The 26,507-nt window shown below is 52.1% G+C and overlaps 1 protein-coding gene across 3 annotated transcripts; it reads right to left on the bottom strand.

Moving 5' to 3' along the window:
* Positions 1-1,041: 1,041 nt before the first annotated feature.
* Positions 1,042-26,489, bottom strand: TOP3A (DNA topoisomerase III alpha). Of its 3 annotated transcripts, none has more exons than XM_003996367.6 (19): positions 26,113-26,488; positions 23,955-24,014; positions 22,707-22,780; positions 21,819-21,894; positions 20,316-20,424; positions 19,159-19,302; positions 18,835-19,005; positions 18,459-18,559; positions 16,754-16,828; positions 15,356-15,438; positions 14,066-14,273; positions 12,032-12,217; positions 11,711-11,840; positions 8,903-9,016; positions 8,636-8,801; positions 7,308-7,451; positions 4,660-4,782; positions 2,987-3,630; positions 1,042-1,627 (listed from the first exon to the last, which is right to left on the bottom strand). In XM_003996367.6, exons 1-19 carry the CDS (start codon positions 26,290-26,292, stop codon positions 1,452-1,454), a joined length of 2,964 nt encoding a protein of 987 aa, XP_003996416.2. In that variant the 5' UTR covers positions 26,293-26,488; the 3' UTR covers positions 1,042-1,451. The 3 variants fall into 3 exon arrangements, with proteins under 3 accessions (XP_003996416.2, XP_044901107.1, XP_019672811.2); XM_045045172.1 differs by lacking the exon at positions 26,113-26,488 and adding an exon at positions 25,962-26,106; XM_019817252.3 differs by lacking the exon at positions 16,754-16,828 and having other exon boundaries at positions 26,113-26,489.
* Positions 26,490-26,507: the final 18 nt, after the last annotated feature.

Below are 26,507 nucleotides of genomic sequence, written 5' to 3'. Positions count from 1 at the left end.
TGTGGAAACGGATCAAATGTCCGTCAACTTCTGCCCGGAGGGACATAGTGTGGTTCATCCACATGACCGAATATCACTCGGCCACGAGTACTGACACGCGCCTGTGGATGCACCTGGAAGACGACGCGCTAAGTCGGAAGAAGCCACAGAAAGTCGCATGCTCTGTGATCCCGTTTATAAGAAATGTTCAGGACAGGGAAAACCATCAAGACGGAAAGTAGACTGGTGTTGCCGAGGGCTGGGGGGAGGGGAATAAAACACAACAGCAGGGCCGTGACCCACCCCGCCGCCCGGACGCTCCACGAGCAACTCTGGGCCACCCGCTGCTCTTTAAAAAAAATTTTTTTTTTTCAACGTTTATTTATTTTTTGCGACAGAGAGAGACAGAGCATGAACGGGGGAGGGGCAGAGAGAGAGGGAGACACAGAATCGGAAACAGGCTCCAGGCTCTGAGCCATCAGCCCAGAGCCTGACGCGGGGCTCGAACTCACGGACCGCGAGATCGTGACCTGGCTGAAGTCGGACGCTTAACCGACTGCGCCACCCAGGCGCCCCCACCCGCTGCTCTTAAAAAACGCTGCCCGCTGCCATCCAGGCAGGGAACGGAGCTGTCAGTCAAACCGAACGGTACAGGGCCAGGAGTCCAAAACCCAAGGGCAGCTCACTTCGTCACCTACTAGCACTGCAACTCCGGGCAACTCACACCCCGTTTCTGCTTCTCTTCTAACCAGTGAAAGAAACCACACGGTTATGTATCATTCAGAGGGTTTTGTAAAGACAGACCAGGGACACGGCCACCTCTGCGAAGCGTGGAAGCATCCGTTATCTCGTACCGTGTCTCTGCTCTGCGGGGCAAGCCGTTTGTGGGGCTGGGAGCGCTTGGGCTCGCTGCCTGCCGTGTGGACAGGGAGGACGGGCAGGGGCCGGGAAGAGAGGCGCAGGGGGCCAGAGACAGGCGAGAGGTCCCCCTGAGCACTGGCTGGCGTCTGTGGCTGTCGTTCCCGCCACCGTTCACCGGACACTGCACCACACCCACCAGAAGAGAGGGACGGAATTCTTTATTAAGGCACACGAGCTGTGGGAGCGGCTCCCACGGACACAATTCTAGAACAAGAACCGCTCCCATCCCCTTCTCAGAATGTCTGTGGGCAAAGCCCCTTCCAGGCTGCCTGGAGCCACAGCGTGGGACGCACCAACCCCGCTGGTAAATGCGTTGCGGCGCCAGCAGCAAGAAGCCCAGGCGGGGAGCCACCGTCCACCAGAGACGGACTTCTCGAGACAGCGGTCCGGATCCAGACTCCCGAGCACGACAGGCGGCGAGACTCCAAAAGCCGCCACTTTCTGCAAAGCCTCCAGGGCAGCGAAGGGCAGCCTGGTCCCTGTGAAAACAGCTTATTCCTGAGACGGAAGGGGCAGGTGTGAGGACGTGGCTCTCTCTCCCCTCCCCTGCCTCATGTGTTCTGAGGACAGAAGGGACGGGTGTGTCCAGGCTGGTGGCAAACGCTGCATTTTCGGGGCTTCTTGGCCGTGGAGCCCGTGTCTGAGGAAGTGGCCCGGGCTCTTTTGCTTCTGGCCTCTGGCCCCTGGAAGCCCCTGCCTCTTGGCCAGGTCTGGACTCCGAGACTCCCTGTGGGAAGAGTCAGGGGAAGGCTGACTTTGGAACAGACACACAAGTGGCCAGAAATACAGGTCCCAGCACTGGGCAGAGGGCGTCCCTCCGGCCTTTGTATGGTCACGTCCGCCCACAGGCCAGGCTCCCTTCCCTCCTCGCCGCACACGGTGTGTCCCCCCCTTCCGTTGCCCCGACACCACTCCCTAAATGACCCTGTGTCCTTGAAGGCCTTGGCCCACCATCACTATCCTGATAAGGAGGGCACTATTGTCACTTCACACAGGCCTTCTTTACAGAAGCAACATCCTGCCAACTGGCCTGAGGCCACGTGGAGAAGCAGCAAAACCCAGCAGGCCTGTGACCAACAACCTGCTCCCCACCGTCCGTGCCAGGAAACGGGAGTTCTGGATTCCTCCAGCCCTCAAATGGGCCTCTTAGTTTGGACCGCCCTGTGTCACCCGGGACAACTGATCAGCTGGCCTGGACGTCAGACACCACTTCCTGGACCACCTCTCACACACTGCAAACCGAGTCTGTCGTGGCGGTGGCTGCCTCCAGCCCCCTCGGGCACTGGTAGCCAGCCCTGCGCCTTCCCCAGCCTTCTGGGTTCTTCCTGTACAAGCAGAGCTGGCAATGTGTGTTAGAATCACCGTCTGAGACTTAACTAAACTCTTCTGAGACAGGAACCCTAAGGAAGGTAGGCAAGTGCCCAGCTCACCGAGGAAACTGAGGCGGTGAGGCCGGGCCCTTCGTTCAAGGTTCTATAGCTAGGCTTGGGACCAGCTCTGTCCGACAACAGGCCTTTCGGCTATTCTCAGGTACCAACTAAGCTTCTGCCGCGCACTGGGGTGGGCGGGGACCACTTCCAAGTGCCTCCGGGCGCGTGATCTGCCTTGCTCCAACGTCTGGGTGGTGGTTCTCACCAGACCCAGTTACCAGGCCCAAACCATGTAACTCTGGGCAGGTTCCTAGACATCCCCAGGGCCAGGCTCCGCAGCTGAAGACAAGGACCTTGAGAGCCTACCGAGGCTAGAGGAGCGCAGAGCCGAGCGGTCCGGCTGACCTCGGGCTGTGCTGCGGTGCGACCCCCAGCGGAGGCGTTTCGCTGGGACTCAGCTGCCCTGTTTGTACAACTGTGAGCACGTGCTGAGCTGACGGGAGTGGAAGACGCACAGATAGCGTGTCTAGCGTAGTGCCGGGTGCGCAGTGGGCAGCTCTGTGGGCCTTGAATTTGGCATGAAGACCACACGCACACCTGCCGGCCCCACCGCTGCCCCGCCCTCCCTTCAGGGGCCGCCCTTGCCCTAGGAGGTGGACGCCATGCGAACCGCAGCAGAGCCCCGGCCCGGCCCGGCTACACAAGTCCCGTCTCACCTGGGGCCACGTTCTCGTCCGCCCACTGGAAGAAGCCGCACTGCTGCTCTCTTGGCTTGGCGCATGTGTGGAACTGGCGCCCCTTGTTGGGCCCGTCCTTCTGCACCGTCCGGGTGACGGTGGGCTGGCTGCACAGGCACGACGTGCCCCCTCCGCTGTCATCGCCAGGTCTGCCAAACCCACCCCGGCGATGCCCCGGGCCAGGCGGGCGTCCTGCCGAGCCACCTGAGGGTCTTGGTGCCGAGGGGGGGGGCCCCCCTGCATCCGGGGGGCTGCTGTCGGCCCACAGGAAGAAGTTGCAGCCGCCACCGTTGCACTTATAAAATTGCCGGCCCTGGTTGGGACCCTCTTTCCGGACGGTGAGCAGCACGGCCTCCTGGCCACAGTTGCAGGTCACAGAGTCACTTTCACCAGTGGCGGCGGGTGGTGGCAGGGCCCGGGGGGCGCTGTCGATTCTGTTCAGGGACTGGCTAGCCTGCAGGTGGTTAGAGGGCTGGCTGGCTGGCTGGCTGGCTCTGGGGGCGCCCCGTGAGAATCTTAGGTCCAGGAGCTCCATCAGGGTCTCATCACATCCTCCGACGCAGCCCACAAACTCCAGAGGCATGGTCGGGGGAAGGCTGCCGCGTTTAAACTTGAACTTCAACCTAGTGAGGCCAGAAGGTGAGTGAAAGCATGAACCACCAGCTGTAAGTCTTCTGGTCCGAAAAGGGCTGCGCCCACCCTGGGCCTCCCCTCGGTGCCCCAGGAGCCCACGCCAGCCACCTGCCAACCGTTAGCCCGTCCAGCTGTCACGAGGGCAGAGGGGGAAGCAGGGGAAATCTAAGATCCCAATTAATCACCAAAATACAGAAGTCTCTGAAAGGTTCACTTCCTGTAACACCAGCGGCTCTCAGGCTCCTGGAGGCTCCCAGGCCCTTTCAAGGTATTTTGTTACAAGGCTAGGAAGTTACAGCCGTCATTCTTCCCTGCTGTAGGCATGCGACTCTGCCAAAGGCCACAGCCCATGCCACGGGCCCAGCACACTGCCTGGGAGCAGAGGCCGGAGTCCAACAGTCTCCTATCTAAAGCCAGACATTAGACTTAGAGAAATGGGAAACAATGCATTGTTTTGTTTTGTTTGGTTTGGTCTGCTTTGGAAGTAAGTAAAAACATGCCATTTATGTCAGTATGCAGTGTATGCATTGTAAAATTAATACATATGTCTTTAAATGCCTCCACTTTAATTTAGATGGTTAATCTAAATTGATAAGCTTATCGATAAGCTTAACCTAAGTTAATTAGATAAGTTAATTAATTAGATAAGTTAATCTAAATTGATAAGCTTATTGATGAGCTTAACTCACTACGAAAGCTCTTTGGGCTCCTCAATGATTTTTACCAGTGTAAGGGGTCCTATGGCCAAAAGGTCTGAGGACCGGTTCTACACGAGGGCTCTGGGCCTTTGGGAGGAGCCTGGAAGCCACGGCCGACACACGAATATTCTCTTCCCCATGCCCTACTTGGCAGCAATCTAGCTGGAAAGGGAAGGGACACAGACCGATTTAGGACTGCCAACCCAGCTGCTGCTGAGAGCACCGATTCGCCCCCGGCCACGCAGCGGTCTAGGAATGAAAGTCCCAGGAGATTCCCTCCCACCTGTGCTCTTCCTGCAGCCGACTCAGGGGCCAGCTCACCTGTAAACAGGGTGCGGCTGACAAACCGGACACACAGTCCCGTCCCTGCTGGCCTCCAGCACAGAGTCAGGGAACCACATGGCCGATCGACATTCTGGGAAACCGGTGCAGCTGAGGTAGAACCTGGAGGGCAGAGGGAGCGGGGTCAGGCAGGAGCCACCAGACTGCATGCAGGAAATAAACAAACACCCATCTGGCAGGGAGACTTTTCCTCAGTTGATTAAGGGAGAGCTTGATTTTTCCGAAGGACACGTAAATGGATACACAGTCGCTGGTACTGATGAGAAAAACTAGCCTGCGTTTATCTCCCACCTTCCTGAAAAAAGAAATACGTATTGCTGACTCTGCTTTCTTTAGAAGCACCAAACCAGGGTGCCTGGGGAGCTCCGTCAGTTAAGCTTCCGACTTGGTTTCAGCTCAGGTCTTGATCTCACAGTTTGGGGGGGGGGGGTCGAGCCCCGAGTTGAGCTCTGCACTGTCAGTACAGAGCCTGCTTGGGATTCTCTCCGCCCCCCCCCCCCCCCCCCCCCCGCCATGCTCTTGCACACATGCCCGCGCTCTCTCTCTCAAAACAAATAAATAAAACAAAACCAAAAAACAACCCACTGACCAACCCGGGCCATAGCAAGGCCACGACCTGAGGGTTCTGCTCAGGTGCTGCTCAGGTTCCGGGCTGTGTGCTCTCAGACCTTCCCCAACTTCTCCACATGACAATTCTGATAGAAACCGTTGATACTCTCAGTTTATAGTGGGGCAAACTGAGGTGGGGAACAGTCTGGAAACCTGCCCAAGGATGCACATGCGGTGAGTAAGAGAGCTGGGAATAGAACCCTATCTGTCTGATGAAAGAGCTTTTACTCAGGACACCTGCACCACATCATTCCGAGGTTTTTATCTATTTAAGTAATCTCTACACCCAATGTCAGGTTCAAACTCGCGACCCGGACATCAAGAGTTGTGTGCTCTTCCGACTGAGCCAGCCAGGTGCCCCTTGGCCAACAATTCCCTACAGCTTCCAGCCACGAAACTTTAGGGCTGGACTAGCCAACGTGAACACAGTTTATGATGTCCTTTGAGCATGCCTGGGTACGACCAGACCAGGGGAAAACTAACCAAATCCCAAACCCCAATTATTCAAACAGCTAATCCACTGAGAAACGGCAACTATCAGATAAGCCCTGGAGTGGTAAATTCCACAAGACAATCCCCAGACCCCCCCGCCTCCCCCCGGTGACTCAAGCACTCGGAGAACTTCAGAGTTCACAGCACAGCACTTACTAAGCCCTCGCATGTGGCAGTCCGCACTGGGCGAAGCCTGTACCAGCACCGGCTCGTATGTGTGCACCTGCTGCCCACTGCCAAGTTGGGCCCATTAACCTCTGGTTTCTGAGAGCCGGCCTGGCCTTCTCTTTGCCCAGGCCAGTGACGGGTCAGTAGTCGGGGATGCCACCTGCTCCCGTGGCAGTACAGAGGCGGCACACGGCTGCAGCCCAAAGGGGGCAAAGGAATGAAGGGCCGCGAAGACCTGGGATCAAATTCTGCCCTTCCCGCTCCCCAGGGCTGCCTGCTGTAGACAAGTCGCTTCAGCCCACGAAGCCTCAGCCTCCACTCCGTACGAAACTGAGGTAAAAACACCACCCTGCTGTGTGGTTATGGAGTCCAGAATGTACGTCGAGGACCGTGCATCGTGCCCCCCATGGGGATGGCACGTGATAAATGACGGCCACCATCTCCATTCCCTACTCCTGCTGTGAACACCTGTCAGCGGCCAGGGGCCGCCTTGGGGAGCCTCGCAACAAACTGCCTACCCACTGCTGCACTAAGAGTGAGAAGGGATGTGGCACGTCCAGGTCCAAATCAGCGCCAAAGCCGGAAGAAGAACAGCAGCGCCGCTGAGTATCTCTACCACGTCAGGCCCTGCGCTACTAGACTTCTGACCCATGACGCCAAACCCTCACCCTTCCCAGAGTAGACCCCACCGCCCCAGGTTTATGGAGAATTGGCGCTTAGTAGTTAAGTAACCTGCTCTGGGGCACAAAACTTGTGTGTGGCAGAAGTGAGATTTGAACTCAGACCCAACGGGGTCCTCAGCTCATGCTCCTCCACCATCCTCCACACGGTGAGTGGGCGGCGTCTGATCCACAAGGGACGCAAATCTGCCGTCATCCCCCACCTCCTCTGGATCCCAGGTCATGTCACGACTCCAAGGCCGGGTACTGTCAGCTAGCCTTCTACCTCCAATACCTAGTGCAGGGGCCGGCAGCAGCAGGCGTGCCTTTAAATAATGACACAGAGGGGCGCCTGGGTGCCTCAGTCGGTTAAGCGGCCGACTTCCGGCTTGGGTCATGAGCTCGCGGCCTGTGGGTTCGAGCCCCGTGTCGGGCTCTGTGCTGACAGCTCAGAGCCTGGAGCCTGCTTTGGATTCTGTATCTCCATCTCTCTCTGCCCCTCCCTCACTAGTACTCGGTCTCTCTCTCTCTCTCTCTCTCTCAAAAATAAACATTAAAAATAAATAAATAAATAAACAAATAAATACACAAACAAACAAAGACAGACACAGAAGTGAAACGACAGGGCCCTGCAGGGGGCTGTATGGCCAACCCAGCAAGTGCTGGGTGAGCACCGGCGGGAACAAGTCTGGCACTGACCCGCCACTCTTCTTGGTCCTGAGGACCATGTCCTTGTTGCACTGCGGGCACTTCTTGATGGGCTCTGGCATGGCTGGGTAGATGGCTTCTTGCTGGGCCACCTCTGCCCCTTCCCCAAAGTACTGGGATAAGGCCTCGTCCAATCTGAAGGAAGAGCAAAACATTTATGATATTCTTACGTGCGCACAGCATGAGTGTGACCAGGGGAACCGGCGGGCTGCTCGCCGCAGGCCTGATGCGGAGAACGGAGGCAGACGGAGCTGTGTTGGCCAAGCGGCCCTGGCTCCTCTCTGGCTCCTGGCAGCTCCCGGGAGTGATCCAGCTAGAGGCAGGTACTTTTTGCCTTGTCACCAGCCCCGCACCAAACAAAACTGCACAGGGTCCTAGCATGCACTCCAGAAGTGTCTGTCTGTCTGGATTTACATTTAAATGAGCTCATCCTGGGGCCCCTGGGTGGCTGAGTTGGTTGAGCGTCTGACTTCAGCTCAGGTCTTCATCTCGCGGTCCTTCAGTTCGAGCCCCGCGTCGGGCTCTGTGCTGACAGCTCGGAGCCCGGAGCCTGCTTCGGATTCTGTGTCTCCCTCTCTCTCTGCCCCTCCCCCATGCATGCCCTGTCTCTCTTTCTCTGTCAAGAATAAATAAACATTAAAAATAAATAAACTAGCTCATCCATTTCTCTTTCTTTCTTTTAAGATTTTATTTTTAAGTAATCTCTACACCTAACACGGGGCTCGAACTCAACCCTGAGATCAAGAGTCACATGGTCTCCCGACAGAGCCCGCCGGGTGCCCCGGCTCATCCGCTTCTTTGCCAAACTGGCATGGGGTAGAAAACAGGTTTGCGTCTAACAACACGCACACGTGCCGCTTGCTGCGTGGCCACCTCCAAAAAATACTCCACAGAGCAAACGTGTCCTACACCAGCCCTAGGTGTCCTGCCCCACGGCTGTGCTGCCTGTTAACTCAGGACAATTAAAATCAAGAGAATGGCGTCTCTACCTGGCGCCAATAGCCTGGCATGACCGGACCAGATCTTTCCGATCACCGTTTGTATGCTGACGAAGCTCTAGGGGAAGGGGAAGCCTCGGGAGGAAACCCGAAGGGGAAGGAGCTGCATGGGGACGGCCCTGCCAGGCACACCGCCGGCTGTGATGAACTGGCCGGAGGACGTCTAACCACCCGCGGCGCACACTTCACGAGGCGCGAGGAGCCGCGCCGCCCGGTTTCTGCTGAATCACCCCCACCCGCTCCCGCTGCCCAAGGAGAGGTTGCGGCCCAGGAAGCAGAGCTAAATGACCGCGTGCGCACACAAGTAGGATCCGGACTCACTTCTTTGCTTTGGCCACTGCTTCAGTGAAAACCTGTTTGTATTTCTGGACTTGCTGCCTCAGAACCACCAACTTGTCCTTCTTCCCCTCACAGATCAGCTTCAGATCAGCTTCCAGCTCAGCCCGGAGGTTGGGCTTGGACATCTCATAGCCCATGGAGTCATAGCCTGCAGGGGCAAGAGCGGTGTTCTACGTGGCCCCGGGCGACACCTTCGGGGACTTCAGTTACACGGCTCCGCCAAAACCCCCGCAAGCTCCTCCTCCTTACCTTCCACAAGCCCCATGCCTAGATGCCCGGGCAGAAACCGCTTGTCCGGGGTGAGCCCGACGTACATCCGGGCTTTGATGGTCTCGATGTGCTCCGCATGAGTGGCATCAGTACCTGAAAGCCAGTCCTGGTTACTCGGGGTGATGCAGACCGTCCCCCCGCCCTGGTGTCCTGTGGGCACCTTCCTCTGCCTGGACTTCTTATTCTCGGTAAGACACCTCCCTTCGCATCCGGCCCACGCAGAAACCACACTTCTCCCTCGCATCCACTTCCTCACTTAAGCTGTCAATGTCAGCTTCACAACTCCTGCGTCTCTGTCCTCTGCTCCGTGTGGCAGAGCCACGGCTGGAGCCCACGTCATGTCATCTGCATCAGTGCAATGTGCTCGGTCTCCTCCTTTCTGGCTGCTTCCTCCACCCACCCCTTCTTTATGCTGTGGCCAAAGGGCTCTCTGCAAATGTAGCTCTGGCATCAGAGAAATGCAAATCAAAACCACAGAGGTACCACTTCACGCCCACTTGAACGGGTATAACCAAAAAGCACCGATAGCCACAAATGTTGGCGAGGGCACGGAGAAACCTCAAGCCTCAAGCGTCGCTCCCAGAGCGTAAAACGGTGCAGCCGCCACGGCAAACAGTCCAGAACTTCCTTAAGAGGTAAACACAGAGTTACCTTAGGACCCAGACATTCTACTGCTAGGTTATCTACCCTAGAGAACCGAAAACTGTCCACGCACAAACCTGGACACAAATGTGCACCGGGACAAAGGGGAAGGACCCAAAAGTCCGTCGACTGAGGAATGGATAAACAAACTGTGGTGTCCCTGCACAACGGGACAGCACCAGCCAAGAGGAAAAGAAGTACTGATTCCCGCCACAGTGTGGATGACCCCTGAGAACACGCTAAGTGGAAGAAGCCGGTCACAAAAGGCCACACGCCGTGTCGTTCTAGTCAGAAAGATGAGTGGTTGCCCGGGACTGGAGAGAAGGGGGGATGGGGTGTGACTGCTAATGGGCACCGGGTTTCTTTCTGAGACAATGAAAACGTTCTAAGTTTAATTGCGGGGAGGGTTGCACACTTTTGTGAATATACTGGACGCTGATCTGTACGTCTTACATCAGTCAAGTGTGTGGTATGTGAATTATATCTCAATAAAGCTGGTAACATTTTTAGGTTTTTTTTTTTTTTTTTTTTTTTTTTTTTTTTAAAAGCTGGTAACATATTTAAAAACGTAGCTCTCTTGAGCGCCCGGGTGGCTGACTTTTGGTTTCGGCTCAGGTTGTGATCTCAGTTTGTGAGATCGAGCCCCGCATCAGGCTCCCTACTGACAGTGTGGAGCCTGCTTGATTCTCTCCCTCCCTCTCTCTCTCTGCCCCTCCTTCACTCTCTCTCAAAAGAAATAAAAATACAAAAATAAGCCTTTGCTCTTTTCCTCAGAAATCTTAAACTGCGCTCTGCTAGCCACAGGCCAACACCCAAGCTCGTTAGGCAGGCACGCCGGCCCCGCAGCGAGGCTCAGGTCATCTTCCCAGCCTCACCTTCCACGCACACCCCCGGCCACAGTGCCACGTGCTTCCCTGTGCCTCTGTCGTCCTACAGACTCGGCCGGTGCCTGGCTTGCCGTCACTCGCCAGGAATCCTTCCTATGAGGTTTAAGGCCCCTGCCCGCTCCCTGCCAGAGCCCATCGGGCTGGACTTAAGTGTCGCTTTGATTTCTTTCTCCCGCTGGATGAGCCCTTGGGGGAATGGAATGACCAGACTTGATTCCTGTCTGTGTCTCCGGGGCCTAGACCAACATCTAGCTGTGGAAGCCTCCGATTTTTAATGAGTGAATCCTGATGGGTGAACTAACTTTAATTTTAGCGAACCCCGCAACTTTGCGGACAGTACAGCAATGGCCAGAGGACTCCAGGAGGGCACTCCTTCCTAAGTCCCAGGACCACAAAACCCGCTGTGTAGTGAGGCGGCTGTGCCCCAGGGCGGGCAGCTGTGCCCCAGGAATACGCCCAGGGAACTCCCACTTCCCCTCCATCCACTTCCCTCTCCATCGTGCCGCTGCCCCTCTGAACTAGGTTTGCCGGAGACCATCCACAGAGCCGTGACGAAAACTGACGAGGGGTGGCAGATCTGTCCCGAGGGACCCACCTGTAAACCTTGGGCCACGGGGCTTACCGGGAAAGCCAATTCTGGCCCGGTTTCCTTTTAACCTAATTTCCAGTTCCCATACTGTTACGAGGAATGCTTTAAGGAACACCAAGGGCACGGCTGCGTGTGGCAGCAAACTCAGACTCCGCAGGGGCCTGGCAGGTAATGAGCCGAGAGCGGAGCCAAGTGTGAGCGATGGGGAAGGGACAGCCACCACTCCAATTCAACTCCAATTCCATTTCTGGGCGCGAAGGGGCGGGCTGCCAGACCCGACGCCTCGCAAGATGAAGACACGGATTTTTTATGTGGAATCTCTCAGGCCCTAAATGTTGGTAACTTATTCAAAATAGAAGCAAATCCCTGTGTGGGCCAAATATCCTGAGTCCACGGACAGGACCTGGCCAGGGTGCTCCCAGCGCACTGCCCCCGAGTCCTGGGACACATCGATGTCCTCATTCGGCTGCTGTAAAGCAGTGGTTAAGAGCACCATGTGCAGACTTACTCAGACCAAGGTTCTTAACCTCTCTAAGCCTCACTTCAGCTACAAAGGGGGTGAAGAATATAATGGCCACGTTAGAGCTATGGCAAAGACCAGGAGACACGGTGCCTGGCCCGTACGGAGTGTGCCGGAGCCGCCAGCTACCAGGACAGCAAGCTACTGACCAATGCCGTGCTTTTCCATGAGGGCGATGAGGTCGGCTTCGGTGAGCAGCTGGGGGGGACTGGTCTCTCCGTCCACCATCTCCACAGTGCTGGGCTGAAAGCGGGAGCCTCTCTCATAGACGGGGAGGGTCTACAGAGAGCAGCAGAAGTGTCAGATCATTCCGCGTGGCACTTAGGCAAAAGACAACTTCCATTTCAAAGAACGTGGCCCCGCTCCATCAGACGGCACTGGGGTCGGGAACACGGCTGTCTTCCCCTTTCCCCGAGGCCCACGGGGTGAGACGTGGCCTCTGGCCTCTGGCCGGGCCTGTGCTTTAGTACCTTGTCACTCCAGCGATCATATGGGTACACATCCAGGTAGTTTCGGGCCAGAATCATGAGGCCGTGGGCCACGAAGCGTTCCTGAGCGATGTCGATCTCCACAGTGGTCTCCTGCCCCTGAGCATCCTGGGAGCAGCAAGCCAGGAAATGACGAACGATGAACTCATACAGTCGCTGCTCATCTCCCTAGGAAGAAAGAGAAAGGGTCTGAAACTCCCTCCAGAAGATAGCCTCTCAAGGATCGCAGCACCACCAGCAGTCTGACGTGGCCGAGGCCACCTTCTGGCCCAAAGTTCCACATGAAACAGGGCACGTGGCTCCCGTAGCCCCCGCAGCAGCACGGAGCGCTGGGCATACCCGCTGTGTGCTGTGGACTTAGACACAACCCTAATCAGGTGAGGATAAGCAAGGAAGGCATCCTACCTTCCAGACTGAGAGGTGCTTCTTTTGACATAAACCCCACCAAGGGAGGAGACAAGGTAAAAACGTAATAAACTAACAAGGGATCCCTTGCATAGAAGACACAGTAAAGTTACAGCCAGCAGCCCTACACCATCACGTTCACAAGGTTCATGGGACTTTCTACCAGTGAAGTAATCAAGGACTGAGCGAGGCTCAATCTGTCAAAGCCCGTAAGATGCTCATACTCACAGCCAATAATTCTAAGAATGGATCCAAAGGAAACGAAAGGTCCACACAGATATTTACCCAAAGGTCAATGGTTATTATGTCTCAGAAAGTTGAAAGCAATCTTAAAAAACAGGTTTTGCAGGGGTGCTTTCTGCAGGGGTGATTTTGCAGCCTGCAGATGAGCAGCGTGGCTCAGTTGGCTGGCAATCCGACTTTGGCTCAGGTCATGACCTTGCGGTTTGTGGGTTCAAGCCCCATGTCGGGCTCTGCGCTAACAGCTTGAAACCTGAAACCTGCTTCAGATTCTCCTTCTCTGTGCCCCTCTCCTGCTTGTGCACGTGTGCCCTCTCTCTCTCTCTCTCTCAAAAAAAAAAAATAAATAAAATAAACAACAAAAAAATAGATTTGGCAAAAGAAATTATGGTACATCTATGCAATCATTAAATATCATACTTTAAAATATTTCAGGGGCACCTGGGTGGCTTAGTTGATTGAGCGTCTGACTTCAGCTCAGGTCATGATCTCACAGTTTGAGTTCGAGCCCCCCACTGGGCTCTCTGCTGTCAGCACAGAGCCGGCTTCAGATCCTCTGTTCCCCCTCTCTCTGCCCCTCCCTCGCTCAGACACTCTCTCTTAAAAATGAGCAAACATCTATTAAAAAAAAAAAAATCGGCATATGAGGAAATGGCAAATTTTTTTCTTCCTCATATTCTTTTGAATTTTCTAAACTAAAATGGACCTGTATTACATTTAGGGCCAGAGAACAATGTGTGTTAATAAAAAAAGGAAACAAGGACCAAATGTGGCTCAGCTCCGCAACGAGCCTGCATCTGACAAACAAGCCTAACCAGCCTGGCCCTCCGGGCCCTCCTGGGGCTCATTCTCCAGCTGAGGAAGGACAATAGGCAAGACACACGGCAGGGCAGGGCTGCCCGAGAGCCCTGCAGCCACCGGACCAAAGACAAGAGGCCGGTGTCACAGTATCCAAGTGTCAGGATGGCGATGGAAACCCATCGAGTCTGGGGAGGATGGGGGCCGGATTCCTCCAGTTAACGAGGGGCCAAGAAGGCCAAGCGATTCTGTGGGAGGCTCTGTGGGGGTTGTGCAAGGGCACAGGGCAGGCGAACCTCCTAGTCCACGTGTGGGGGGCTCGGCAAAGCTGCAGGGGGTCTGACAGAGCGGGAAGCGGGCTGGACAGCAGAGCCTGCTCTGGGGGCGGGGATTCACGGACACCAAGCAGGACACTGAAGCAGCAGAATTCGGACACTGACATCTCTTTGCTAAAATGGAGAGATATTTCAAAATCACTCAGTTCCTCAAGTAAGAGCCCACAGAGTAAATTCAAGTGCCGCTAACCCTTCACCTCCCCCTGGGTTCTAGGAGGCAGTAGTTAGGGAAACCAACCTGCAAGCTGCTAGTGTATTTGGTGGGGTGGATGGGAGGGTGAGCTTGGTCAGACTTGTTCCCATTGCGTGGAGTAGGGCCACCCCGTTCTAGAATGCTCTGGGCAAAGGCCCCCCAACGTGGATCCGGGGTCTGCTGCTCTACGAGCACCGTCAGGTTTAAGTCTTTGGGGAAGATGTTTGTCTCAGTTCGAGGATAGCTGATGTACCTAAAACAAAGGCAAACGAATAGAAAAAGAAATTGCTAGAATTGCTCTAGAAACAACCGAATTCGATTGAAAGCACCTGGTGGCACCTGCAATGTCCCATCTGAGCTAGCCAACGCAACTGAAGGCAACCTAGCTTACCTTACCTACGTTGACAAAAGTTCTCAGATGGGACCCCCTGATGGGGTGAGAGACAGCAGGCTCTCTTGCTGAGATGCCCCGAGAAGCCACAAGAAAAACGACAGGGGGAGCACACGGGGAACACAGTAGGCTCAGCCTGCCAGCCGTTGTGTGGCCGGGACACAGCCCTGGCCCGATCCATGAACGGTCTGCCAGTGACCCGCCCCCACGGCCTTGAGAGCAGCAACAGAGTGTGCTTCTACGAATTTTTTCAGGTATAGAAAGCGTAATGCTGCCTAACAAACCATCATGTGGACCCTACATGTAATTTACCATTTTTTGCTAGCCACTTAAACGGCATTAACGAGATCATTTACATCCTTTTGTTTCATACAAGTCTTCGAAACCCAGCGCATATTTTCCACTTCCAGCATGTCCCAATTCGCACGACCCAAATCTCAAGTGCCTGATAGTCACCTGTGGCGAGTGGCTGCCACAGCGGTCCACGGCATGGACCACACCGTCACTGGATGGTGCCGGGATGTTCACAACCCCTGAAGCGCGATGGTTTATGATGGCAAACGACTACTAAAGGTGTGGTCTGCCACCTGCCAAGGCCCTGGCGGGGTGGGGGGGGGGGGGGGGCGGGGACACTGTTGAGAGGTCAACACTGAGATGTGAATTCACTCAACGGGCTCTTTTCCTTATCAGAAAAGTCAATGTCAAAATTCTTCTACTTCAGAGCTCAGGTGATATCTAGACAGTCTGTATTTACCCATAAGCTCTAAAATATTTTCACCCTGGCTCAGTGGGTGGAGCATGTAACTCTTGATCTCAGATTGTGAGTTTGAGCCCCATGTTGGGTATACAGATTACTTAAAAATAGTATCTTTAAAAGAAAATGAAGCAAAATAAAATACTTCACCCTGACAAAGATGCACCAAATTCTATTCCCAAATATTTACCCTTGAGTGTAGAGCTTTTCGGCAATCCTCATGGTTTCTTTAGCATTTATTCTCAACTTTCGAGAAGCCAGCTTCTCAAGCTCCTGTTAAATGTGTCAATAGGCAAGTTAGAGTGCAGTGTGGGAGTCAGAGGGCACAACACAGCCACACAACTCATCTTCACAAATGTCTGGCCACTGTCACTCCAGCGGCTGTCACGCAGAGGGAGAAAGACTGTAGCAAAGAAAGCTTTCTGGGCCTGCCAGGCAGAGGCAGATTCCAACCCAGTGGTTCTCAGGCTCTGACGGGCAGAAGCAAGAATCACTTAGGAAGAGAAAAGATTCCTGGGCCCTGAGCACTAGGGATTCCGGCAGAAGACGGCTGGGACAGAGGCCAGAAATCTGCATTTTTTTTTTTTTTTTTTTTTTTTTTTAACCAGCAAGCAGATTCTAACCAGCAACACAGATTCTAATACAGGAAGTCTGGGAACCACACTTTGGGAAAACCACTGGAGCCCTACTAACTTCTGGATGATGAATACCATTCTTCAAAAACTCCTGGGAGATCATCGGTTGTCCTTCCCCTTGGTCACATTCCACCAATGTCAGTGGCTCTATGTCAAAGCCTATTTAACCAGTGAGGACCAATACACTTATGCCTGTCCTATGCAATCGGTCTGTAACTCTCCCCTTGTCATTCCTACAAATCACTCCCACGCGCGTGCATGCGCACACACACACACACACACACACACACACACACACACACACTGGGCCACGCCCAAGGTAAAGACCACACTGCCCACCAATCCCCACGTGTTTCTTAGCCTGTTTGTTCTGTATGTTCAACCTCCAGGGTGAATCCTGACGGCAACTGTACCCTGAATTGTCCTGACTGGTGGTGACTGGGAAGGGGCACTCCTAAGGTAGTTAACTCCAACTTGTGTCCAGCAGGGTGGCTCTTTGTGGGTCTAAAAAGTTGAGAAACCCTGTCCTAAGGTAGGCTCTTAATACAGATTTTAAAAAACGTTTACATAGATTAGGCACACGTTAACGAAAAATGCTCGGGCGGAAAAAGACAAGCTATCCTAATCACAACAATGTAAAAACTACGTGTACGAGAAAAAACAGGAAGAGAAGGTGCTCATATTGGATCAGAGATTACGTAAGGATGACGGGGGACGTGTCTTCCTCTTTTTGTTTGCCAAACCCCACACAAAGCAGCTACGTTGCATTTATTAACTTAAAAAAGCAGGAAAAGACTAAGCAGCCTCTGTTTTGGGGTTTCTGTTCTCCCCAAGGGCTTTCCCGCTTGGCCTCGTGAAGGGTGATGCTTTGTGCCACCGGCCACCGTCTGCCGTAGAAACCTGGTCCCAGCACCAGGCAATCAGAGCGCCTGGTGCAGTCATCTGGAACATACCACAGTGTCCAATGCTTGAGGCCTCCACTTGCTCTTTGCCTTAGACTTGACCTCTACCACGGTGGCCCTGGGATCCTAGAGAGCCAGAAAAAGCAGAGGCCACGTTAACCTCTTTGCGCACCTTCTCTAGCTGTCCTGAGGTAGCCTTTGCTCACCATTCTGGAGGACACCCACCACGAGCAGAGGCCCCTGCTCCAGCCACGACAGCACCTCGAGCGAGGTGGGCTCGAAGCCTGCGGTGTGGTGGAGACCTCACCACCTTCCCGCTCAAACCAAGACTTTGAGGGGCAACTTTACAAGCCCCAAGGTGCCTTCCAGGGCCCGTGAAACACGACAGCCTGTGCATCTCCTAAGCACTGTTTCCTACCTACACGTGCACGGTGTTACATTTTAAAACGTCAGGACGATACCGAGTTAGAAATCGGAGAAATCGTACGTTACAAGCTGGAAAACCCAATGTGGAGACCATCTTCACCGCACCCCAGTGAACAGGGGTGTTTCCTTCTCTCGAACAGGTAAATGTGCAGTGTCAGAGACGTGCCAGGTAGTTCCGTGACCTCTAGGGTCAAAGGGCAGAGGCGTGGACAGAGTGACTCCTGGACGCAGGGTGGTCTCCGGAAGGACTGGAGAGTCAGGTACACTAGACGCTAGCTGTGCTGTGCCCCTTACCGGCTCTAGAGTGCGCACAAATCACTTCACTCTCTCCCACCTCATCCGTGAGGCGGGGACAGGATCGCCACCCTCACGGATGCTATCAGGACTAAACAGGATAGTGTAACATAAAGAGTGTCTGGCACTGCAGCCGGTGCTCACCGGTCATCGGTCCCCCTTCACCAAATCAATTAATAAACCTGCCAGGGCGCTACAGCCGGGAGCACATGTGACTCATCAAAGTAGAGATCTCAGTTTCTCTCAGGCACCACTGTGTGCAGCCTCCAGGTTAAAGCCACCAGTCAGGTACTGGTTGAAAAGCAACAGCACCACAAGGTGGACGATCAGTATGAGGGTCGCAACTCGGCCACCGACTGGCCTGTGGTCCTCTGATGGGCCGCTCTCTCTACTTCTCTACTGACACGTGTTCTCTACCCACACCAACCCCCCCCCCCCCCCGGCCCCCTTGTGGCTGGCTGTCTCCTGCTAATCACTCTGGCCTTCACTCAGATGTGGCCCTGAGAGGCCTTCCGTGACCACCATGCCTAGAACGGTCCCCTCCCTGCCCCCCAGGCTGGTCTCTGTTCCTTCCCCCTACTTTTCCTTCCTGGCATTTGCCCCTGGATGAAGTTAACTTGCTCGTTTGTGACTTTCATCTTTCTAGATCTCATCTAACCGGGGGAAGAGGGAGCTGGACCAGATGCTGTCCAAACCCCTTCCAGCTTTAGGACTCTATTGTTCCAGACTGGTCTAGAGGATCCTGAGTGACCTCTGCTAACAGCATTCTACTTTAGGGAGAGATTTCAGCTATGTATTTCTTAAAATTTCTGCCTTTATCTACAAGGTCTGCAGCTCCTGTGGTTTCACATCGTTTAGTACCATTTTCATGGAGTTCGTCCTACAGGTTCCCTAAAAGTGAGGTCCTGAGATGCAAGCTGAAAGCTACAGTTCAGTGGGAAAAGGGAACACGGTCACTTCTGCTAACACAGAAGGAGTGGCCTGGGAACTTCCAGAACAGTTTTCCTCGATCATTAAAATTCCAAATATCTCTTACCTCCATGCACAGCTGATAGAGGACAAGACAAGCTGTGTGGTTAAAGAGGCGATGCCTTTTCCAGTTGAATTCTACGACACCATCTTTGTGGTCATGAGTTACTGTATCGGGGACAAACAGGAAGGCCATGACTCAGAGAAGCCATATGATGGGACAGAGAGAAGAAAGCACATTGCACTGAGATTCCAAAGGAATAGGAAACATGGCTTTGGGATTATGGGTCATTCAGGAAACTAAGTGGATTCTGCGCATCGTAATGGGGTGGGACGAAGGGCAGCAAGACTAAAAAACTCACACATTTAATTGGTGCCATTTTTGCTCCTGGTTCTTCCCAGGCCCTTAGGTTCTACACCGTAAACAACTCCCCCGGCCATACCTTTAATTTTGTGGAAGATTTCTGGCACAAAAGCCTGAATGGCTTTGAACCTCTCTACCACGAACCCCAGGGTTGGGAACTGGCAGCTGCCGTAACTGATCAGCTGCTCCGCTAACACCTCGGGAAAAATCCTCTGCAGCCTCAGGGTCTGGAACCTAGTGAAGGCAGCTCCTAGGAAGTGAGGACGGAAGGAAGGAAGGAGAAAGCAGTGGACCGTAAGATCAAAGCCAGCTGCACATATCTACACACAAGCCTCACTCTTGGTTCATAACCCAACCCCCAATGTGCCACGCAGACCCCCAGGGGAGTTTGCCAGTGGCTCACCGATCCTCAGGTCCAGCTCCTGCCTCACGTCCACAGCATCGCTCACTCTCGAATCGGGCTCGGTCAGGTTCTCACAGGCCGTCTGGACGGCTCGGGGGGTGATCTCAGAGAAACGGGCTCTCAGCACTGGCAGACTGGGCTTCACTGTGGAACAGAGTCACCAAGATCAAAGTCAAACCACATTGCCTTCCCATCATAAAGGGCTCGCTTTTCTTAAACCACCTTGAATGAAAGATAAGCCATTTCGAGATGTTGTGAGGCACCCAATTTTCTGATTAGGTGAAATTAACAGTATGCTAGCCACCTATGAAGGAAACTTTGCTGTAACCGCTAAGCTTAGTTTTGTCAGAAGTAACAGTGGTGTGAATTGTAGCTATTTAAGTGAATTTCAGCTATTCTCCTTATGAGCCTCTCAAGATTCTAATCTCACTCATGCTTAGACGTTTGGGGAAAATAAAATGTTGTCAATTAGAAGGTCCTACAAGGGAATTTCATGTCCTGGCACGGAAATAATATAGGACATACACACTGTCCCCGACAGTTAACGTACTTAAATTCCCAGCAGTCGTTACAGCTTTCAACACAAAACACTCAGGGAAAATAGAAACCGTCCACTCTCTGAAGCCTGAGAATGACCTGTGCATCACTTCCGCTAAGTTACCTGCAACCATTAGCCCCGTTGAAGGCATTTAAATTCATCTCAGCGAGTATTTATTAATATTCAGGCAGCATACAAAGAATACAGCAGATGAACAACATTCTAGAATTACTCTTTGTACTGTCCGTACGGCATATGCGTTCTCTTGCAAATATTCAATCTATACTTATAAAAGGTATGATAAGAAGTCCCTGCTCTCAAGCAGCTGGCATCTACTTGGACCTGACGCGAAACAAGCCCTGGGCTGCGGGGTCTGTGCCACTCGGTAACTCTTTTAGTCCTCGTGCCACCCTAGGAACTGTGTCAGACTGGCCTGACTTTCCAGAAAGCTGAGGCTCCCGTGGGTTCAGTAACTTGCTCTGGACACACTGCTGGTGAGGCCTGACGGATCCAGCGGGGAGAGTCTGTAAGGAGGAACTCGGCCTTGACCCACTCACACAGGGGAACCATCTACTTCTGCGGTCCCAGCGTGTGGAAACCCGGAAGCCACGTCACTTACCAGCCCTGCACACGTGGATAATCTCGAACCCGATATTTTCCCCTTCTCTATCGCAGTCGGTCCAGATCACCAGGGCCTGGCACTGCCGGGTCTCTCGTTCCAGAGTTTTCTGAAATTCCCAGCCAGGGAAGAGCGGTGAGAGCGCAGTCGCCATGAGGTGGCACCTCTACGCTAAGGACGTGTGACCAAACCGAACATCAGTGATGTTATCGGGATGCGCCGCCTTGGTGAGAGGGAGCGATCTGAGGAAACTGCTCCTACTACCTGTAAGGATGCCGAGGCTGCTACCACAACCCTCCAGCTTAGAATCACGGACCCGAAAGTGAGCTTCTAGAAGATGGAGGGTTTAATGCACCTGCCCTAGTATGACAAGACCTAAACCTCAGCTCTGACACACACTTGTAACTCTCGTGGTTCTGATCACGTCCTGGTCAAAAACGAAACTGATCCATGGGGCGCCTGGGTGGCGCAGTCGGTTAAGCGTCCGACTTCAGCCAGGTCACGATCTCGCGGTCCGTGAGTTCGAGCCCCGCGTCAGGCTCTGGGCTGATGGCTTGGAGCCTGGAGCCTGTTTCCGATTCTGTGTCTCCCTGTCTCTCTGCCCCTCCCCCGTTCATGCTCTGTCTCTCTCTGTCGCAAAAAATAAATAAACGTTGAAAAAAAAATTAAAAAAAAAAAAAAAAAAAAAAAACGAAACTGATCCCTAATTGAGTTTCACCCCAAGAAGGTTTCCCAGCTAGCAGACCACTGCTACAGGTGCCCTGAGCACTCATAACTCGCCTGTCACGTGACCATTTACACTTTGTTGTCTCTCCGTGCTAATTCGGGATGGAAGCTAGGATTAATGTTTTTTAACTTGTTCGACATTTCAAGTTTTTTTTACTTAGGTTCTAATTAGTTAACACATAGCGTCGTATTGGTTTCGGGAATAGAATTTAGTGATTCATCACTTAGAATTAATCATTTAACAGTGTTATTCCTAGGATTTATTTAAACAACCACTACTGATAAAAAGGCTTATTTTTAGTACAGCTTGTGACTCTTGATCTTGGGGTTGTGACTTCTCCATCGGTGGAGACGTTATTTAAAACTAAAATCTTTGAAAATAAACAAATAAAAAATAAGTGGCCTCATTTATACGATGAGTGGGAAGAATTTTTAAAGGTTTATTTATTTATTTTGAGGGGGCAGGGAGGGGGAGAAACAGAGGGAGAGAGGAAGAAAGAGAATCCTAGGCAGGCTGTCCGTGCAGAACCTGACTTGGGGCTTGATCTCACCAACCAGGAGATCACGACCTGAGCTGAAATCAAGAGTCAGACGCTTAACCGACCGAGCCACCCAGGTGCCCTGAGTAGGAATAATTTTTAAAATCATGGCACTAAGTTTGGTGGGAAACGTGATCTCTAAATTCTGACGCATTCAAAATACAGAAATCACAGTTCAATTATTTTGCACTCTGGAGTTGTTCAACTCCAGTGCTATATGTCTTCCGAAAGATCCTACCTTGATGTCTACAAAATTCTCTGGGCAGTACTTTTCAATTTCTGCTTCGAAGAGGAAAAGGGGATTGCAGCTGTGCCTAGGAAAGAGGATGAAACACAAAACATCCAACCTCAGCACAGGATGGAAAGTCCTCCATTTTTACAAGAAAACAATTGCTCAGTGAGCTCACGGATGGATCCCCAACAGAAGTCCCACGTGAAAATGCCAGAGAATTAAAAGCAAGGCTATGACCCTCTGCACAAAGCACTTTCTGCTTTCTGTGACAGCAGCAGCTGCTAAGAAGAAATTCTGGAGCCCTTTCACGCACGTCTGTGATAGGATAAATGTAACACAGCGACTACATGAAATAGGTCCGGCTATTCTAAGGAAAATAACACTTCAAAGCGGTTGTTTGTTCTCAACACACGGTAAAAATTCACAATGGTTCAGTTAATCTTAGGTCACTGCCGTGGTCTCCATGGTGTTTGTCCCCTCAAAATTCACATGCTGGAATCTTAATACCAATGTGATGGTGTTAGAAGGTGGGGACTCTGCGAGGCTATTAGGTCACGGGAGTGGTACCTCATGAATGGGATTAATGCTCTGATAAAAGAAGACGCACAGAGCTCCCTTGCTCCTTCCACCAGCTGAGGACATGGCGAGAGGTCAGCAGTCTACGTGTACCCTGATCTCCTGCTTCCAGCCTCCAGAACCAGGCAAAATCAATTTCTATGGTTTATTAGCCCCCCCAGGGTTGATGACATTTTGTTATACCAGCCCGAATGGACAAAGACAGTCATCTGGGTATTAGAAGTTATATAGTTAAGATCAACATGCCTCAAAATCCCGGCAGCATTTCACAACTTACTGTAATAATCAGAAAGTTCTTCCCCCAGGCATTGTACTGACCATTTGCGGAACTGCATCTGGAAATCATGAGCCAGCAAATGTCCAGAAACTGAAGTCATTATCATGGTAACATTCTGAAGGACAACAAAATTCGAGTTAGTCTTTCGGCAATTATATTTTGCCACATCATTCAAATAAAAGGGAGGGACTTCTGTTAAAGAGAAAAAAGGGGTTGCCGAGGTTTGAGGGGAGGTGAGGAGGAAGGAAGAGATGGAGTGCAGAGGACTTTAAGGGCAGTGGGAATAGTCTGCATGATACTGTAATGACGGATGCATGTTCTACTTTTGTCCGAACCCATGGTACGCACAACACCGAGAGAGAACCCTAATGTAAACTAGGGACTTTGGGTGATTATGATGTGTCAGTGTAGGTACAATTGTGATGGTAAAGAATGCATTACTCTGGTGATCTGATGTTGATCATGGTGGGGGGGAGGTGTATGTGTGGGGGCAGGGGTCTATTGGAAATCTCTGTACCCCCCTCTCAATTTTGCTCCAAAAACCTAAAATGGCTCTAAAAAAATTAAGTCTATAAACAAAACAAAACAAAACCTAGTTGGGGAGAAATGAACATAAATGCATCTCTTTGAAGCCAAATGCAAACTAACGACCGTTCTAATTCTAGCACCATGATGCCTTTTATAGGATTTAAAGTTTCCTCAAACTACTGTGTTTTAGTTTCTTTCTTGTTACAAAGAGAAGGGGCCATATTTCATTAAAAAGAGACTTCCTTATAAATTACAAAATACTCGTTTGTAACCAGAGATCTTTAGGTCTTAACAATTATCCTTGAAAGATAGTGACTTCTTCTATGATGGCCAGGCTCGTTCTTCTTGATCAAATAACTTTTTTTTTAAATGTTTATTTTCGAGAGAGAGAGAGAGAGAGACACACACACACACACACACACACACACACACACACACACACACACACACAGTGTGGGCGGGGGAGGGGCAGAGAGGGAGACACAGAATCAAAGCAGGCTCCAGGCTCTGAGGCCGACATGGGGCACGAACCCACCAACCACAAGATCATGACCTGAGCTGAAGTTGGACGTTTAATCGACTGAGCTACCCGGGCGCCCCTTGAAATAACTCTTAAGGTACAGGCAGTTCAGCGGCAACCTGTAGTTAACAGCTTCTATTTTTACAGCCATAACTAAAAACTCGAGGAACATATACCAAATGGCCCATAGATCTAACAGCAGCACACTTTAGCTGCAGGACAGAAACATGATAGCACCTACCTGGCCGTACAGATGATAATCAAATTCATAGATCTTGTTGAATTTAGACAATCCTTCCCTCTATAACACAAAACAAGAATAAATAAATTACATTGAAAACAAATGACTCCTCGGCCTAAAGATCAAGCAGAACCTTGATAAGTGGTCATACTGAAAAATAACAGTATTTCCTAAAGATAAAAACTAGGCTAAATTACTAAGGCCAGTTATCAAGAGGATCCTCAAAACAGTTACGAGCACATGCTTGGTACAGTCCATGGAGTTTTTATGCCAGAAGGTAACCCTGAGGTCAGCTAATATAACGACGAATAGATGAGCCTGGACGAGTCCAAGGTCAAGTCACAAATTAGAGGCAGAGAAAGGATTAGGACGGAATTCTCTTGCCCACTTTCTCCCTCTTCCCCATATCCTTCTACTACTTTTTGGCTGTACAACCGCGCCTGTAAAACTGCTGGGCACAGGCAAATCACTCGCCTTTCTGAACATCAATTTATTTTTGAATAAAGTTACCTTTAAGTGCTCCTCTGGCTCTAAAATCCAGTAACACTACAAGCCCCAGTCAGCACTGGAAGCCAGTCTATAAAGCAATTCTTTAGCTGCGAGCATGGACGAATCAGACCCTCTCTGAATAGATAGATCCCACCGTCCTCCACAGCAGTATTAAAAGTACTTTTACAGGGGGGCGCCTGGGTGGCTCAGTTGGTTGGGCGGCTGACTTCGGCTCAGGTCATGATCTCACGGTCCGTGGGTTCGAGCCCCGCGTCGGGCTCTGTGCTGACGGCTCAGAGCCTGGAGCCTGCTTCAGAATCTGTGTCTCCCTCTCTCTGCCCCTCCCCCGTTCATGCTCTGTCTCTCTCTGTCCCCCAAAAAATAAATAAACGTTTAAAAAAAATTTAAATAAATAAATAAATAAATAAAACCATGAAAAAAACTACCCAGATAAAGAAGGTCGCAGTTTTCAGTGTGCTTTTGAATGCTATTGTAAACGGAATTGTTTTTTTTTTTAATTTTCTTTCCAGATTGTTAATTGCTACTGATTTGTGTACGTTGATCTTGTATCCCATAACTTGGCTGAACATATTTATTAGCACCAATGGTTCTTTGTGGCTCCTTTAGGATTGCTATTCTGTAAGATCATGAAGGGGATTACATTTTTATCAAATGTTTATTCTGCATCAATTGAGATAAGCAATGTGGGTTTTAAGTGGGAGATTACTGGAGTCACACTTGTGTTTTATAAAGTCACTTTGGCTGCCCAGAATCTGAATAGTGAAAGGTTAGGGAGAAAGCTATCAGAGTTCTCCCTGTGAGGGGCCAGAGGTCTGAACTCTACAGACACAACCTCAGCTCTTGCTCCCACTCTCCACGAGCTAGAAATGGAGGTCTAAGGACCTTGAGATCTTGAAAGAAGAAAAGAGCAGGGAACTTCTGCTTTCTGCCTCCAGAAAACCATTTCGCAATCCACTTTTATTTGACAGATTTTCCTGATCAGTTCTTATCATCTCCATGCCACCTGTTTTACAAATTCTTTTACCTTTCCCTTCCTTTGCACCTCCAGTGTGTCCAGAACAAATTTTCATCCCTTACTTGCCTGTCTCTCGGGAGTGACTTTGTACCAGTAGGAATAGGGCAGCTGTTCCCTCTAATCCCATAGCCTAGGTGGTACTGCCCTCTTAATACGCGTTTACAGACTGTAAAGCCAGTGGGGCCGCAGAACCCAGGGGATGCGCCCTTGATGGGGAGAGCCAGGTTAGCTGGGAATGCTGGGACAGGGCTTGACCGCCAAGTTAAAGTGCTGTGAACAGGGGTTCTCAATAACTTAAAATTTCAAATCACAGGGAATACTGTTAAGACACAGCCTTCCCTGGTCTCACCCCAAACCCACAGAATAGCCAGTGTCCCAGCTAGTACCGATTATCAGACTAGTTTGGTAACCGCGGCTGTGCGCAAGGAGGAGCCAAGGTTTTCAAGCACATGGGTGAAGCGTCTTCGCTTTTAAATGCCTACCAGTCCGAAAAGAAGACAGGAAGCCACTGCAATGACCCAGAAGTGGGAGAAGCGGCCTCCGTCTGTATTCCCAGCGCTCGCCGCGCTGTCCCGCTGGGTGATCGGGACAGCTCCCTCACCCGCACAGCTGATCGGAAATACGCCACCTTACCCGCCTCATGCGACCGTTGGACAGCAGGTCGGCGATCCCCTTGGCCGCGTCGTTTTTCTCGGCCACACAGAGAATTTTCCGCACGCCTCGCAAGGCCACCTCCATGGCAGCGCGGGACAAGGTCCTGGCTCTCGGCCGTTGCAGCCAGCGGAGAGCGCAGAGGGCGACAGGGAAGATCATCCCTAGGCCCCGCGCCCGCTGCCGCCCGCCGGGTGCCCAAGCATGCCGGAAAAGCCAGAGGTGACGCCCACCTGGCGTCCACCCTAAGGGAACTGGGGCCCCCGAAAGCCGCCAGCGCCACCTGCCGCGTCCCGGCCACCACCCCTAAGCCCGCGGGGCTTCGGACCCACGGCCTGGACAGGGAATCCCGCACCTAGGCGTCCGACTTCCGCCCG

This window comes from Felis catus, chromosome E1, assembly GCF_018350175.1.
Source record: "Felis catus isolate Fca126 chromosome E1, F.catus_Fca126_mat1.0, whole genome shotgun sequence".
Lineage (NCBI taxonomy): Eukaryota > Metazoa > Chordata > Mammalia > Carnivora > Felidae > Felis > Felis catus.
This window is presented reverse-complemented; position numbering and strand designations above follow the sequence as displayed.